We start from the raw sequence: 17,834 nt of genomic DNA on the forward strand, positions 1-17,834 counted from the left end.
GAGTCCTCAGGGAGGTGGCACTAGAAATAGTGGACGCATTGGTGATCATTTCCCAATGCTCAATAGATTCAGGATCAGTTCCTGTGGATTGGAGGATAGCTAATGTTATCCAACTTTTCAAGAAAGGTGCGAGAGAGAAAACGGGGAATTACAGACCAGTTAGCCTGACTTCGGTGGTGGGAAAGATGCTGGAGCAATTATTGAAGAGGTAATAATGGGGCATGTGGATAGCAGTAAAAGGATAAGTCCAAGTCAATATGGATTTATGAAAAGGAAATCATGCTTGACTAATCTTCTGGAATTTTTTGAGGATGTGACAAGTAAAATGAATGAAGGAGAGCCAGTGGATGCAGTGTATCTAGACTTTCAGAAAGCCTTTGATATGGTCCCGCAAAGGGGACTGGTGACTAAAATTAGAGCACATGGTATTGGGGGTAGGATGTTGACATGGATAGAAAATTGGTTGGCAGACCGTAAGCAAAGAGTAGGAGTGAACGGGTCCTTTTCAGAATGGCAGGCAGTGGCGAGTGGAGTGCCGCAAGGCTCGGTGTTGGGGCCGCAACTGTTTACCACATATATTAATGATTTGGAAGAGGGAACTAGGAGCAAGTTTGCCTATGACACAAAGCTGGGTGGCAGTGTGAACTGTGAAGAGGATGTTAGAAGGTTTCAGGCTGACCTGGACAGGTTGAGTTAGTGGGCAGATGCGTGGCAGATGCAGATATAATATAGATAAATGTAGGGTTATCCACTTTGGCCGCAAAAACAAGTGGGCAGATTTTTATTCCAATGGGGTTAGGTTAGGTAAGGGGGGGCTGCAGCGAGACCTGGGCGTCCTTGTACACCGGTCATTGAAAGTTGGCTTACAGGTACAGCAGGCAGTGAAGAAAGCTAATGGAATGTTGGCCTTCATAACAAGAGGATTTCAGTACAGGAGTAAAGAGGTTCTTCTGCAGTTGTATAGGGCTCTGGTGAGACCACATCTGGAATATTGTGTACAGTTTCATCTCCTAATTTGAGGAATGACATCCTTATGATTAAGGCAGTACAGCGTAGGTTAACGCGTTTGATCCCTGGGATGGCGGGACTGTGATATGAGGAAAGATTAAAAATGACCAGGCTTATATTCCATTGAGTTTAGAAGGACGAGGGGGGATCTTATAGAAACATATCAATTTTAAAAGAACTGGACAAACTACATGCCGGAAAAATGTTCCCAATGTTAGTCAGGGAAGATATTACAGCAGTGCTTTGGCAGGATAGAATGGAGGGCTCATCTGGGGAGGCTATTTGGGTGGAACTGAGAAGTGGGAAAGGTGTAGCAACACTTATAGGGGTGTATTATAGACGGCCAAATGGCGATCGAGAATTGGAAGAGCAAATATGTAAGGAGATAGCAGATATTAGTAGTAAGCACAAGGTAGTGATTGTGGGAGATTTCAACTTTCCACACATAGACTGGGAAACACATTCTGTAAATGGGCTGGATGGTTTGGAGTTTGTAAAATGTGTGCAGGATAGTTTTTTGCAGCAATACATAGAGGTACCTACTAGAGGAGGTGCAGTGCTGGACCTCCTGTTAGGAAATGAGACGGGACAGATGGCGGAGGTATGCGTTGGGGAGCACTTCGGGTCCAGTGATCACAATACCATTAGTTTCAATATAATTATGGTGAGGGTCAGAACTGGACCTAGGGTTGAGATTTTTGATTGGAGAAAGGCTAACTTTGATGAGATGCGAAATGATTTAGAAAGAGTGAACTGGGACATTTTGTTTTATGGGAAGGATGTAGAAGAGAAATGGAGGACATTTAAAGGGGAAATTTTAAGAGTGCAGAATCTTTATGTTCCTGTTCGGTTGAAAGGAAACAATAAAAATTGGAAAGAGCCCTGGTTTTCAAGGGACATTGGACATCATGTTCGGAAAAAGAGGGAGATCTACAATAATTATAGGCATCATGAAGTAAATGAGGTGCTTGAGGAGTATAAGGAATGTAAAAAGAATCTTAAGAAATAAATTAGAAAAGCTAAAAGAAGACATGAGGTTGCTTTGGCAAGTAAGGTGAAAGTAAATCCAAAGGGTTTCTACAGCTATGTTAATAGCAAAAGGATAACGAGGGATAAAATTGGTCCATTGGACAGCTATCTGCAGAGCCAAAAGAGATGGGGGAGATATTGAACAATTTTTTTTCTTCGGTATTCACCAAGGAGAAGGATATTGAATTATGTGAGGTAAGGGAAACTAGTAGAGTAGCTATGGATACTATGAGTTTCAAAGTAAAGGAAGTACTGACACTTTTGAAAAATATAAAACTGGATAAGTCTCCAGGTCCTGACAGGATATTCCCTAGGACATTGAGGGAAATTAGTGTAGAAATAGCCGGGGCTATGACAGAAATATTTCAAATGTCATTATAAACGGGAATAGTCCCCGAGGACTGGCGTACTGCGCATGTCGTTCCATTGTTTAAAAAGGGTTCTAAGAGTAAACCTAGCTATTATAGACCTGTTAGTTTGACTTCAGTGGTAGGCAAATTAATGGAAAAGATACTTAGAGATAATATATATATATATAAGCATCTGGATAAACAGGGTCTGATTAGGAACAGTCAACATGGATTTGTGCCTGGAAGGTCATGTTTGACTAATCTTCTTGAATATTTTGAAGAGGTTACTAGGGAAATTGACGAGGGTAAAGCAGTGGATGTTGTCTATATGGACTTTAGTAAGGCCTTTGACAAGGTTCCTAATGGAAGGTTGGTTAAGAAGGTTCAACTGTTGGATATAAATGCATGAGTAGCAAGATGGATTCAACAGTGGCTGAATGGGAGACGCCAGAGGGTAATGGTGGATGGCTGTTTGTCGGGTTGGAGGCAGGTGACTCAGGGATCTGTGTTGGGTCCTTTGTTGTTTGACATGTACATCAATCATCTGGATGAAGGTGTGGTAAATTGGATTAGTAAGTATGCAGATGATACCAAGATAGGGGGTGTTGTGGATAATGAAGTGGATTTCCAAAGTCTACAGAGTGATTTTGGCCATTTGGAAGAATGGGCTGAAAGATGGCAGATGGAGTTTAATGCTGATAGATGTGAGGTGCTACACCTTGGCAGGACAAATCAAAATAGGACGTACATGGTAAATGGTAGGGAATTGAAGAATCCAGTTGAACAGATGGATCTGGGAATAACCGTGCATAGTTCCTTGAAGGTGGAATCTCATATAGATAGGGTGGTAACGAAAGCTTTTGGTCTGCTAGCCTTTATAAATCAGAGCATTGAGTATAGAAGCTGGGATGTAATGTTAAAATTGTACAAGGCATTGGTGAGACCAAATCTGGAGTATGGTGTACAATTTTGGTCGCCCAATTATAGGAAGGATGTCAACAACATAGAGAGAGTACAGAGGAGATTTACTAGAATGTTGCCTGGGTTTCAACAATTAAGTTACAGAGAAAGGTTGAATAAGTTATGTGTTTATTCTCTGGAGCGCAGAAGTTTGAGGGGGGACTTGATAGAGGTCTTTAAAATGATGAGAGGGATAGACAGAGTTGATGTGGACAAGCGTTTCCCTTCGAGAATAGGGAAGATTCAAACAAGAGGACATGACTTCAGAATTAAGGGACAGAAGTTTAGGGAAACATGAGGGGGAACTTCTTTACTCAGGCAGTGGTAGCGGTGTGGAATGAACTTCCAGTGGAAGTGGTTGAGGCAGGTTCGTTGGTATCATTTAAAAATAAATTGGATAGGTATATGGATGAGAGGGGAATGGAGGGTTATGGTATGAGTGCAGGCAGGTGGGACTAAGGGGGAATTATTGTTCGGCACGGACTTGTAGGGCCGAGATGGCCTGTTTCCGTGCTGTAATTGTTATAAGGTTATATGGTTAATGTTGGACGAGTCCAGAACCAGGGGCCACAGTCTTAGAATAAAGGGGAGGTCATTTAAGACTGTGGTGAGAAAAAACGTTTTCTCCCAGATAGTTGTGAATTTATGGAATTCCCTGTCACAGAGCGCAGTGGAGGTCACTGGATGGATTTAAGGGATAGTTAGTTAGAGCTCTAGAGGCTAGTGGAGTCAAGGTATATGGGGAGACGACAGAAACGGGTTATTGATAGGGGACTATCAGCCCTGATCACAATGAATGGCGGTGCTGGCTCGAAGGACCGAAAGGCCTACTCCTGCACCTATTTTCTATGTTTCTATGGTACCCTCTAATTCAGGCAACATTCTGGTAAAGATCTGCTGCACCCGCTCTAACCTCTCCCTGTAGCTCATCCCCTCTAATCCAGGCAACGTTCTGATAAACATCTGCTACTCCCTTTAAAAAAGCTTTTGCATCCTTTATGCATTGAGGCGAGCATAACTACACACGATTCTCCAAATGCGGCGTAACTAATGTCCGAAAGTCTGCACCGTAACATTCTGACTCATAATGAGTGCCCCAACATTGAATGCATACATGCCCTTCGTTATAACTCAATCTTCTTTTATTGCCATTTTCGGACTTAGACCTCAAATTCTCCTGTACATCAATGCTATTAAGTTAAGTATCTGTATACTTTATCTCACATTCAACCTCCCAAAATACATCGCCCCCACACTTGCTCAGATTAAAACAGGCAGCAGCATCAATGACGCCCCTTTCACTGTAGTCGCTCAGCAGTTAAGATAATTGCAAGTGGAATGAGATCTGGTTTGCCTACACAGGAAACCCCTCTCAACTGCTCTCCGGTGGTTAACTCTGAACATGAACTTCCCCTCTCCGGTTCTATTTCCTCTCTGTGTTTCTGTGGCTTTTCTCTGAACTCTGCAGCAGAACACCTTCTATATATAACGTAAAACAGAACAGTACCAAACAACCCCCTCCATCTTCGAATACCTGTTAACAGCACGGAAAGAGGCCTTTCGGCCCAAATGGCAATGCAGACAAACATCTGTCATCGACGCTAGTGCCACCTGCCTGCACTTGTTCCATAACCCTCTAAATCTAACCTCTTAAATGTTAATGTCGTACCAGCATCAACTACCTCCTCCGGCAGCTCGTTCCATACACCCACCACCCGTTTTGTGAAATTGTTACCCTCCAGGTTCCTGTTTAATTCCCCCCATCCTCACATTAAGCATATCTCTTTAGTTCTCGATTCCCCTGCTCTGGGCAAATGACTGTTCATTTAAGCGATCTATTCTTATCCAGCTTGACAGCATCCTTCCGAAAACATTGTGTGCAAAACTGAACACAATACTTTAAATTAGGCCTCACAAACATCTTATACCAATGCAAAGAACCTCGCAACTTCAACACATTAGTCAGAAAGTGGGACCCACTCCTAGGTCCTCCTGCCTACAATTTGTGTGCGTAACAAGTCGCCAGGTTAATCTCAACTAATTTGCTAGCTTATGATCCATATCCCAGCCCATTCGCGTGTCTATCCAAGGCCAATTCTCATCTGTCCCCGCCCCACGCCTGACACCCAACACCCTCTGTAAAAAAGCACCCCCCCCCCCCCCCCCCCCCCCCCACACACACACTCTTGGAAACTGCCCCTGTCACCCCAGATTCATTTGCCTCTAGTCAGTGATATTTCCATCCTGGGGGAAAGAAGACTATCTACTCAATCTCATAATTTTAAACACTTCTATCAGGTCTACCCTGATCTTCCAACGTTCCATGGAAAACAATCCAAGGCTATCCCCGTCTCTGCCTGGAGCTGAAACCCCCTGGAGTTAATACACCAGACTGTTCTCACGTGCGCAGATCGAGTGTATAAATGTCTCCTTTTCCCAATGAAGCCAAGCATGCCACACGCCTTCTTCACCAGGGTGGCACAGTGGCGCTCCGCTAAGTTTGCTGCCTACAGCGCCAGAGAGTCTGGTTCGATGCTGTCTACGGGTGTTGTCTGTACGGAGTTTGTACCCTTTCATTGTGACTGCGTTGGGGTTACTCCGGGTGCTCCGGTTTCCTCCCAAATGCCAAAGGCGTTAAGCTTTGCAGGTATTTAAGAAGGAACTGCAGATGCTGGAAAATCGAAGGTACACAAACCTCCTCCAACCTCATCTGTTGCATCCGCTACTCTAGATGTCAGCAGATCTATATCGGTGAAACCACGCGGAGGTTGGGCGATCGTTTCGCCGAATACCTCCGCTCGGTCCGCATTATGCCTCATATTCCGTTTGGGGAGTCTGCATCCTGGGGGCATGAACATTGAATTCTCCCAATTTTGTTAGTCCTTGCTGTCTCCTCCCCTTCCTCAGCCCTCCTGCTGTCTCCTCCCATCACCCAGCATTCTGGCTCCTCCTTATTTTTCCTTTCTCCCCGCCCCCCACCCCCGATCATTCTGAAGAAAAGGTTTCGGACCGAAACGTTGCCTTTTTCCTTCGCCCCATAGATGCTGCTGCACCCGCTGAGTTTCTCAAGCTTTGCAGGTTAACTGGTTTCTGTAAATAAATGTTGCTAGAATATATTATAGCATCAATGTACAGTGATCGCTGGCCGACGCGCACACGTTGGGCCGAAGGGCCCATTTCCACGCTATACCTCTAAACTAAACCAAACATCGCCCATCCACCCGACTCGCCATTTTCAGGGAACCGTGCTCCTGCACTCACAGGTCTCCCTTTTCCGCAACACGGTCCGGGGTTTCACCATTTACAGTTGATGTCCTTCCCTGATTAGACATGTCGCAGTGCAGCAGAGTGGAGCAGCTTATAGGGTTGCTATATCATTGCGCTAGTTCGACTCTAATCTCCGGCGCTGTCTGTGCGTGCGAGAACGTTCTCCCATATCTGCGTGGGGTTTTTCTTGGTGGTCCTGTTTCTTCCCACATCACAAAGATATGCGGGTTGGCAGGTTAATCGGCCTCCGTAAATTGCCCCCTAATATGTATGGAGTGGATGAGAAAGTGGGATAACGTGGCACTAGCGTGAACGGGTGATTGATGTCTGGCATGGACTCCGTGGGCCGAAGGACCTGCTTCCATGATTTGGCTTCATTAAAAAATAATATGAAGTACAACACTTCACCCTTGTCAGAGTTAAATTCCATTTACCATCCATTGACCCATCTTCCCGGAGAAATAGCTTCCGTTATTCCTAATATGGAGCGTCGGTCAGACTCAACTGCTTCCTACACAACAAACACTTCCGGCCATGTGACTTCTCCTGTCTTTCTGTAGCCTTGGTCGGTTGAATTATCTCCTCTAATCCAGAGGCACTCACTCAGCCCGAACACCTTCAGTTACAAGTAGAGAACTGAACGGGCCCATTGCTTATCCCCATTCTCACGAGCCATTCCTCCTGGGTTCAATATCCTCATAATTTCGGTAGAGCACGTTCTGTTGTCCGGGTGGACTCAGCAGGTTCCTGTGTTAAGCATTGGATGGCTCAACAGGATATCTGCCTCTGTAGTCCGATCGATTGGCCATATGGCCTGTATCGATCAAAGAATCATAGCCACATAGTGTACAGCACAAAACAATCCCTTTGTCCCGACATCTCCGTGCAGACCATGTTGCCGACCTGAGCTCGTCATATCTGCCACGTTTGATCCTTTAATCACTCTGAACCTTTCCTATGTACCTGTCCAGATATTTCTTAAATTGTATTTTAGCACTTGCCTTATCTACCTCCTGTGGCAGCTCGGTCAATATACCCGCCCTACTACGTGTAAAAAAAAGATACCCCACATATATCTTTCTCCTCTCATCTGAAATCCACGTCCTTTCAATCTGGATTGCCCTATTCGGCGGAAAAGTCTGTGTGTACTTAATTCTGTGTGACAATAGACAATAGACAATAGGTGCAGGAGTAGGCCATTCGGCCCTTCGAGCCATCACCGCCATTCATTTTGATCATGGCTGCTCATCCTCAATAAGTACCCCGTTCCTGCCTTCTCCGCGTATCCCCGACTCCGCTAGTTTTAAGAGTCCTATCTAGCTCTCTCCTGAAAGCATCCAGAGCACCTGCCTCCACCGCCCTCTGAGGCAGAGATTTCCACAGACTCAGCAATATCTGTGAGAAAAAGTTACTCGTCCCCGTTCGGAATGGCTTATTCTTTATTCTTGAACTGTGTCCCGTTTCTGGACTCTCCAACATCGGGAACATGTTTCCTGCCTCTAGCGTATCCAAACCCTTAACAAACTTATATGTTTCAATGAGATACCCTCTCATCCTTCTCAGCCCCAGAGTGTACAAGCCCAGTTGCTCCATTCACTGTGAATCTGTTAGCACTTGTCCTCTTGATCGATACATCTCCCTAAGATAATATCTTAGCCTACTGCACATCCAAAAACGTCGTAGCCTTCCATTTTCCAACCACCATCTGAGTGAAAATGTTTCCCCTTCGTATTAATTCTGGCAGCTCTCAACTTAAAAAAAAAAAAATAGAGAGAGCACAGAGGAGATTTACTAGAATGTTGCCTGGGTTTCAACGACTAAGTTACAGAGATAGGTTGAATAAGTTAGGTCTTTATTCTCTGGAGCGCAGAAGGTTAAGGGGGGACCTGATAGAGGTCTTTAAAATGATGAGAGGGATAGACAGAGTTGATGTGGACAAGCTTTTCCCTTTGAGAATAGGGAAGATTCAAACAAGAGGACATGACTTCAGAATTAAGGGACAGAAGTTTAGGGGTAATATGAGGGGGAACTTCTTTACGCAGAGAGTGGTGGCGGTGTGGAATGAGCTCCCAGTGGAAGTGGTGGAGGCAGGTTCATTGGTATCATTTAAAAATAAATTGGATAGGCATATGGATGAGAAGGGAATGGAGGGTTATGGTACGAGTGCAGGCAGGTGGGACTAAGGGGAACAAAATTTGTTCGGCATGGACTTGTAGGGCCGAAATGGCCTGTTTCCGTGCTGTAATTGTTATATGGTTATATGGTTAAACAAATGTCCTCTTGTTCTGAAATCCGCTACCCTGAGGAAAAGGTTTCGGTGCGCTCACCCAATCTTTCCCCTTCTTTAATTTATAAACCTATGTAAAAAACCGCCCCCCCCCCCCATCCACCACCCCCCCCCCCCCCCCCCCACCCCCCCCCCCCCCCCCCCCCGCCCCCGTTCCTGCGCTCCAATTAATAAAATCCACGCCTGCCAGTTCCCACCAACCTTTGTGTGAAAAATGTTATGCCTCAGATTCCTATTAAATCGTCTTTCCTCTCTCACATTAAACCTTTGACCTCTGGTTTTCGATTCCAATAGTCCATGCAGAAGACTGCATTTACCCGATATCTTCGACTCATGCTTTTTCTACGGATCTATATTACCGCTCATCCAACTGCGCTCGAAGGCAGGAAGTTTTCTCCTGCTCAACCCTTCAAAAGCCAAGGCCCTCGAATCCTTCTCTGCACAATTTTCGTTCCTATAACAGGATAACCTAAAATTGAATACAATATTCTAAATGCAGCCTCACCATCGACATACAACTGTAACGGTTTGGTGAATCTGTAGACTTCATCGGCACAAACGGTACCCAGACATGGCGCCGACGGACGAGAAGCCGAAGCAAAGAAGTGGAAGCCAAATAACCGAATGGAAACGAAGCCGAAACGCCAAATATCCGAAAGTGTACGAAGCTGAAACGCCAACTAACCGTAAGGGTGGGACGCCGAAAAGTAAACGAACCGAATGGGCGGGACGCCTGAAAGCCAACGAACCGAAAGCCTGCGTCGCTTAAAAGCAAACTCACCAAATTGCCGCTCTGCCGAAACGCCACCTACCTGAAAGACGGCGTCGCCAACAAGCCAAAAAACGAACGCGGCTCAACAGAAACGTCAAATTACGACATGACGTTGATGAGATATACCCGTCAAAGAGGCAGGCGTAGCTGGGGCCCATGCGTGTGCCCATAGCTACCCTTGTGTTTGGAGGAAATGAGAGGAGTCAAATGTAAAGTTGTTGAGGGTGAGGACCAACTCCGCTAGGCGGAGGAGAGTGTCAGTGGCTGGGTATAGGTTGCTCCTCTGGTCGAGGAAGAACCGGAAGGGTTTGAGGGCAAGTGTCTGAAGAAGGGTTTCGGCCGAAACGTCGCCTATTTTCTTCGCTCCATAGATGCTGTTGCACCCGCTGAGTTTCTCCAGCAGTTTTGTGTACCTACGACATGACGTTGCCGATGAGCGGGATTTGTTAGCGATTGGTCCAGTCCCCCGCGTCCTTCACATCACTGTGGAGGGATGAACATTGTTAGCTCCACCCGACCCATAGCCCGTCACAGTGCGGCCCCACCGGGGAGACGGGGCGGAGGGTGGCCGTGGGAGAGTGTGGGCTGCCCAGAGGGATGCGCACCTTCGGCCGCTCCAACTTGGTGCTTGGGTTCAGATTGTCCAGTCACCTATGGCTTGTGTGGGAAAATGACCCCCACCCTCCCACCGACAGCCCCAACTCTCCCACGGCCACGCTCGGCCTCGTCTCCCCCGTGGGGCCGCACCGTGACGGGATGTGGATCAGCTGGAGCGGAGATGTGTGACAAGCGGCCATTCGGTGAGTTTGCTTTTAGGTGACGTTCGGTTAGTTGGCTTTCAGACGTCCCTCCCTTTCGGTTAGTTTGCGTTTAGGCCTCCCATCCTTTCGGTTAGAGTGGTGTTTCGGCTTCGTACGCTTTCGATTATTTGGCGTTTTGGCTTCGTTTCCATTCGGTTATTTGGCGTCCACTTCTTTGCTTCGGCTTCTCGTCTGTCGGCGCCACGTCCGCACACGTTGTGATGTAAAACACCGTATTGGGGTTAACACAGTCGCCACCTTGCATTTCAGAAGGCACGTAGACATTACGGAAGGTTTTAATTCTGCTATTTTGTCTTAAGAACATGACCTCGCAACATCTATGCACTCTGTGACTGATGAGATATTGTAGGTAGACAAAATGTACTGCAGTAACTCAGCGAGCAGGCAGCATCACTGGAGGAACCAAAAGATGGGTGAAGTTTCGTATCAAAACTCGTCTTCGGAATAAAAGTAGAGGGAAGGGAACTAGAGGCAGCAAATTGCCGGAACAAATCAGAACGCCAGCAGATGACCGACAAGTGGAATCCACAATGGAACATTCGTGGCTACGGAAGATGTGAGAGCAAAGGGATGCGTGGATGCGAATTGTGGATCGAGTCGGACGACTAAAGTGGGGAAGGGAGGAGGGACGGATTGCAGTGGTTATTTGTATTTAGAGATATCAACGTTCATGCCAGTCAGTTGTCAGATGCCCAAATGAAATATGAGGTGCTGTTCTCCAATTATCGAGGGGGCTCACTCTGACAGTGGAGGAGGCCCAGGACTGAAAGATCAGTAAGGGAGTGGGAAGGGGATAAAATGTTCAGCCACCGGGACCTCGCGTAGGAGAAGGCGGACTGAGCGAATCTGTACAGCGAAATAATCGCCCAATCTTCGCTTGGTCTCGCCCTTCCTACACACGAATAAATACTCTGACTGGTGTGTCAGAGCATTTTTTCATTTTTTAATTATTTTTTTTTGAAGGAAGTAAGCAAGACAAGAGGACAAATAGATGGTAGAGTTAGGAAAACGTGAAGTGTGCATATAAAAAAAAAGAAAAAGAGGAAAGTAGAAATAGGAGAGAAGGCCCCCTTAAAAGAGAAAATGTCAAATCTTTATTCGGAGATGTAGATCTATCCACGGCATGAACTGAAATCAGCAATCTTTACGGTACCGTTGCATCACATGATTCCAAAAAATCGATGAAAGGAGACCAACTCCTTAAGAATTGGTCATATTTATCTATTAGTCGGAGTCTCATTTCTTCAAGGTGTGCTATGTCCATCATATTCCTAATCCACATTTTAACAGTTGGTATGGTTGTATTTTTCCAAATTTAAGTATCAATTTTGTTCCAATTATTATATTGTGAATAATTGGGTTCATCTTATATATTATACTATTCAATTTTATCGGTGAGAGCAAGATCGTTTCTATATCGTGCGGATAGCACTCCTCTTTCTCCATTCTTATCCACTCCAACTGCTGAGTGGAACTATCCAACCAGTACATTATGTTCTTAATATGCACTGCCCAGTAGTAATACATAAAGTCAGGTAATGATAAACCCCCAACTTCTTTAGGTTTACACAAATGCTTTCGTTGAATTCTGGGTGCTCTGTAATCCCATATAAAATTAGTGATAGTAGAATCTAGTTTTTTGAAAAAGTATTTTGGAATATATATTGGGATCGCTTGAAACAAATATATTAATTGTGGTAAGAAAGTCATTTTTATAGCGTTAATTCTACCTGTCAATGAGAGCGGGAGCGTTTTCCAAAATTTAATCATATCATTCAGTTTATTTAATAGTGGCATAAAATTGGCACTAAATAATGATTTGTGTCTTCTCGTAATTTGAATACCCAGATACTTGAATTTTTCTGTTGCAATTTTGAAGGGGAATTTTAGTAAGTGTCTCGAATCCTGTGGTTTTAAAGACATAATTTCGCTTTTATTCCAATTTATTCTATATCCTGAAAAAGAGCCGAATTCCTCAATTAATGTTAATAAGGTGGGTATACCCGTTTGTGTATTAGTATTATATAAAAGAATATCATCAGCGTATAATGAAATTGTATTCTTTGAGTCCTTCGTGTTATATCCGCGAATATTCGGGTGATTGTGTCAGAGTATTTAATAAACAATATTTGTCATTACTCTCTGGCTCCCCATGCAGGACTGCCTGACGCCGTTCACGAACGCCAGCTTCTTCGAGGTGAGCGGGATGCCATATTGCGAGTTGCACTATCACGAGCGCCAGGGGTCGCTGTGCAGCGCCTGCCAGAAGCCAGTCACCGGCCGTTGCATCGCCGCCATGGGCAAGAGGTTCCACCCGGAGCACTTTGTCTGTGCCTTCTGCCTCAAACAGCTCTGCAAAGGGGTCTTTAAGGAGAACAACGACAAGCCTTATTGCAACGCCTGCTTCAACAAACTATTCCTTTAAGCGACAGTTGTCCCGCCGATGCTCCCCATCCCCCAGCTGAGCGCAAGCATAATCCCCTTCCCTTCTTCCATTTCACGACGACTTCGTCGCTCAATGCTCGGCATCGGATCCCGACAAAAATAAAGACGAGGCGGAGACCAACTTTATATTAGAGTAGGCACCGAGAGGTGCGGATACAGAAGATGAGGTTAGAGGAGGTGCGTAAACCTCTGTCTTACCATTCTCCGTGTCCCTCTCTCCCCTTCCCTCACCCTAGTCGCCCCACTTGTTCCACTTGTCGCATCTTGTATCCATGCTGTTAGCAAGCCATCGCGAGCCCCAAAGGGGTATTATTATATTATCTCCCGTACCTAGCCATGTTCTCCCGAGCCGCTGGCTGCCCCGCGGTTACTGCGACACGTTGAAACTACCCATGTTCTCCAGATATGCTGCCTGAGTTACTCCAGCACTTTGCGTTTATATTAAATATAACATGATTCAGCCATTTGGTACCTGTTTCATCAGTAACATCGGATAGTTTCCCTGGTATATCGCCAGAATCGTCAATCGTGACTAACTGGTATATGTACCGACACAGAACAATGGAATTCCTACATGCAACAGGCCTGTAAACAGAATGCATTATAGTTTAGTTTAGTTTAGTTTTGTGTGGTTTATTGTCACGTGTCCCCGGGTACAGTGCAATACATTTTTCTTGCGTGCTGTCCAGTCAGCGAAGAGTCTATACATGATTTCAACGATGCCACCCAAAGGTTGCTGTTAGAGGATAACGGGAATAACCTTTAGTGGGAGATACATTGCAGGAAAGCCCGGTTTAAGATTACAATCAAACCATCCACCGTCCACAGATACAGGATAAGGAGGAGAACATTTTGTCTATAAAAATTCTAGTAAAGTCTGATTAAAGATTGCAATTAAGCTGTCCACGGTGTAAAGGACAAAACAGTTGGTAGATAATAAAGACTGTGATATCACATTAGCGTAGAATTAGGCCATTCGGACATCGAGTCTGATCCCCAATGAGATTATTTCGGATCTAATATTCCCTCAACACCATTCTCCTGCCTTTTCCCCGTGATATTTGATGTCGTTACTAACAAAGAACCGAACATTTTATGCTTCAAAAATGCCCACTGGCGGCCTCCACAACTGCCAGTGTCAATGAATTCCACAGACTCATCACCCACTGGCCAAAGTAATTCATAATCAGCTCCATTTTAAAGGTACGTCATTTGATTCTGAGGCTGTGCTTTCTGGTTGTGGACTCTCACCGAAGTGGAAACATCCTCTGCACATCCATTCTATCCAGGCCTGTTATTATTCGGTAGGTTTCAATGAGATTCCCTCATCACCCTTCTAGACCCCGGCGAGTAGGGAGGGTCCCAGTGCTTTCAAGTGATAACCCTACGACAAACCAGTGATCAGCAGAATCATCTTGCTAAGCCTTCTCTGGACACTCGCCAACGATAGCACATCCCCCGCATATCTGGGCTCTATTACTGCTCACTATATCCAAATATGGCCTGACCAGCTCTTTATTAAGCGTTAGCATTACATGCTTGGTTTCATATTCCAGTAATTTCAAATTAATGCATTGATAGCATTTGCATTCCGTATTATCTACTCAACCTGCAAATTAGTCCTTTGGCGATCCGGCACTAGCACTCCAAATTCCCTTTGCACATACGATTGCTAAATCCCCTCTCCATGTATATGCCTTTATTCCTTCTACCAAAGTGAATGCCCGTACAATTCGCTATGCTGCACTGCTCGTGACACTCCTGTATCCACACTTCCAACCTGTCGCAGCCATTCTGCGGACTCTCTGCTTCCTCAATACCACTTGCCCCTCAACCTACCTTCGCAGCATCCGCAAAACATGCCCACAAAGCCACCAATTCTATTATCCAGATCATTAACGTAACGTGAAAAGTAGTGGACCCATCAGCGAACCCTGCGGAACCCCACTAGTCCCTGACATCCCACTGGAGAAAGGCACCCAATATTCCCACTTTTAGTCATCTGCTAGTCAGCCAATCATATATACATGCTAGCAACTTGCCTCCAATACGTTCGGCATCCTCACTCGTGGCTCTTTATCAAAAGCCCTCTGAACATCGCAGTAAGCATCATCGACTGACTCTCCTGTACCTATCCTGCTTATTTTGCTTCCTCAGAGAATGCCAACATAATAGCCAGGCAAGAACTTCCCTTAACAAAAAACCATGCCGACTTCGGCCTATTTGATAACGTTGCTCCAAGTACCACGTAAGTTTATCGTTTATAATGCACTCTAAAATCTAACCAATCTTACTGAAGTCAGACTAAACTGACCAACTATTTCAATTTCTTGTGTCGCTCCATTCTTCCGTGTAATTAGAGCTGCAATCGCGATTTTCCATTCTTCTGAATCTATTCCCGACTAATAAAGCCTCCACATTCGCCACAGCTACGTCTTTCAGAACCCTGGGGAGTGGTCCATTTGGTGCAGTTGACCTATTGTTATGATAAACAAATATTCGATAAATTAATAAACTCAATAGTCGTGAAAGGTTACAGGAAGTTACTCGAGCAATCAAAGTCCTTGATGTATAGTGAAGTCAGTGTTGTGCTAATGGTTGGGGAATAATCTACTTTTGGACTTCGTGGCCCCAATTTTCAGGCTCTTCTATCTTCTTCCCGAAGATAGAATCTGGACAAGATCATGGCCAGCGTGGTGGGCTCCTTAATTATGTTTGTGCCCTTTTGAAACCTGCGCATCTTGTAGATCCCTACGACAGTGGGGAGATCAGCACGTGTGATGGACCGGGCATTGTCATCCAGCCTCCATTATCGAGACTGGATATAACCATATAACATATAACAATTACAACACGGAAACAGGCCATCCCGGCCCTTCTAGTCCGTGCCGAACACTTATTCTCCTCTAGTCCCCTCTACCTGCAGTCAGACCATAACCCTCCATTCCTTGTGTTTAAGAAGGAACTGCAGATGCTGGAGAATCGAAGGTACACAAAAAAGCTGGAGAAACTCAGCGGGTGCAGCAGCATCTATGGAGCGAAGGAAATAGGCAACGTTTCGGACCGAAACGTTGCCTATTTCCTTCGCTCCATAGATGCTGCTGCACCCGCTGAGTTTCTCCAGCTTTTTTGTGTACCCTCCATTCCTTTCCCGACCATATACCTATCCAATTTATTTTTAAATGATAAAATCGAACCCGCCTCCACCACTTCCACTGGAAGCTCATTCCACACAGCTACCACTCTCTGAGTAAAGAAGAGTGTTACCCCTAAACGTCTGTCCCTTAATTCTCAAATCATGTCCTCTTGTTTGAATCTTCCCGACTCTCAATGGAAAAAGCGTATCCACGTCAACTGTCTATCCCTCTCATCATTTTAAAGACATCTATCAAGTCCCCCCTTATCCTTTTGCGCTCCAAAGAATAAAGCCCTAACTAGTTCAACCATTCTCTGTAACACAGTTGCTGAAACCCAAGCAATATTCTAGTAAAGACATGAAGGATGACCGAAGCATGCCGATAGACAATAGACAATGCGTGTAGTAGGCCATTCGGCGCTTCGAGCCAGCACCGCCATTCAAAATGATCATGTCTGATCATCCACAATCAGCACCGCATTTCTGCATTCTCAGCATATCTCCTGACTCCGCTATCTTTAAGAGCTCTGTCTAACTCTTTCTTGAAAATATCCAGACAAATGGCCTCAACTGCCTTCTGAGACGGAGAAATCCAGAGATTCACAACTATGTGTGAAAAAGTTGTTCCTCATCTCCGTTCTAAATGGCCTAATTCTTAAAATGTGGCCCTTATTTCTGGATTTCCCCAACATCAGGAACATGTTTCCCGCCTCTAGCGTGCCAATCCCTTAATAATCTTAAATGTTTCAATAAGAACCCCTCTCATTCTTCTAAATTCCAGAGTATACAAGCCCAGCCACTACAATTTATCAACATATGACAGCCCCGCTATCCCGGGAATTAGCCTTGTGAACCTACGCTGTACTATTTCAATAGCACGAATGTCCTTCCTCAAATTTGGAAACCAAAACTGCACACAATACACCAGGTGTAGTCTCACTAGGGCCCTGTCCAATTGCAGAAGGACCTCTGTGTTCCTATATTAAACTCCTCTTCTTATCAATCCGAACATCCGAACAGGCGCTTTCTTCACTGCCTGCTGTACCTGCATGCTTACTTTCAGTGACTGATGAACAAGGACCCCCCTGATCTCGCTGTACTTCACCTTTTTCCAACTTGACACCATTCAGATAATAACTTGTCTTCCTGTTTTCAGCCACCAATGTGGATAACCACACATTTATCCACATTAAACTCCATCTGTCAGGCATCTGCCTACTCACCCAACTGTCCAAGTCACCCTGCATCCTCAAAGCATCCTCCTCACAGTTCACACTGCCACCCAGCGTTGTGTCATCTGCAATTTTGCTAATGTTACTTTTAAATTGTACAATTGTACAATCACCCATACCAGTTCTACGTCATGCTGAACATTACTCTCCGTTCCATTCCCACACTGACCTTTCTGTCCCGGGCCTCCTCCTTTGCCAACGAGATGCTACATGAAAGCTGGAGAAACAACCCTTTAGATTTCGCTTGGATAGCGTACAACCCAATGGTATGAACATTGAAATCTCCTATTTTAGTTAACCTCGAAATATCTCCCAACCACCCTCTTCCACCCTCCCTTGTGACCCACCTGGACCCCGACCCTTTTCGACCATCCAACTCCCCATCCCTGCTACGTAACTTCCTCCGGCCTCACGGTCCACAACTCTTCAAACCTGTTATACACTCACCATTTTTACCTCTGGCCTTTGCTAAAAAAACACCTCGCCTATATCGACCTATTGCCTGCCACGCTTTGTCGTGCCTGTTC

At 45.3% G+C, this 17,834-nt stretch overlaps 1 protein-coding gene across 1 annotated transcript in view; it reads left to right on the forward strand.

The window, feature by feature from the left end:
• LOC129710488 (leupaxin-like) overlaps positions 1-13,400 on the forward strand; it is a 49,482-nt gene extending 36,082 nt beyond the window's left edge. The window contains exon 9 of the mRNA XM_055657444.1: positions 12,653-13,400. Coding sequence (XP_055513419.1) covers positions 12,653-12,919 — 267 coding nt within the window. The 3' untranslated portion in view covers positions 12,920-13,400. The remainder of the gene's footprint in view (positions 1-12,652) is intronic.
• The last annotated feature ends 4,434 nt before the right edge of the window (positions 13,401-17,834 follow it).

The sequence above is a fragment of the Leucoraja erinacea genome, chromosome 28 (genome assembly GCF_028641065.1).
Source record: "Leucoraja erinacea ecotype New England chromosome 28, Leri_hhj_1, whole genome shotgun sequence".
In the NCBI taxonomy this organism is placed as follows: domain Eukaryota; kingdom Metazoa; phylum Chordata; class Chondrichthyes; order Rajiformes; family Rajidae; genus Leucoraja; species Leucoraja erinaceus.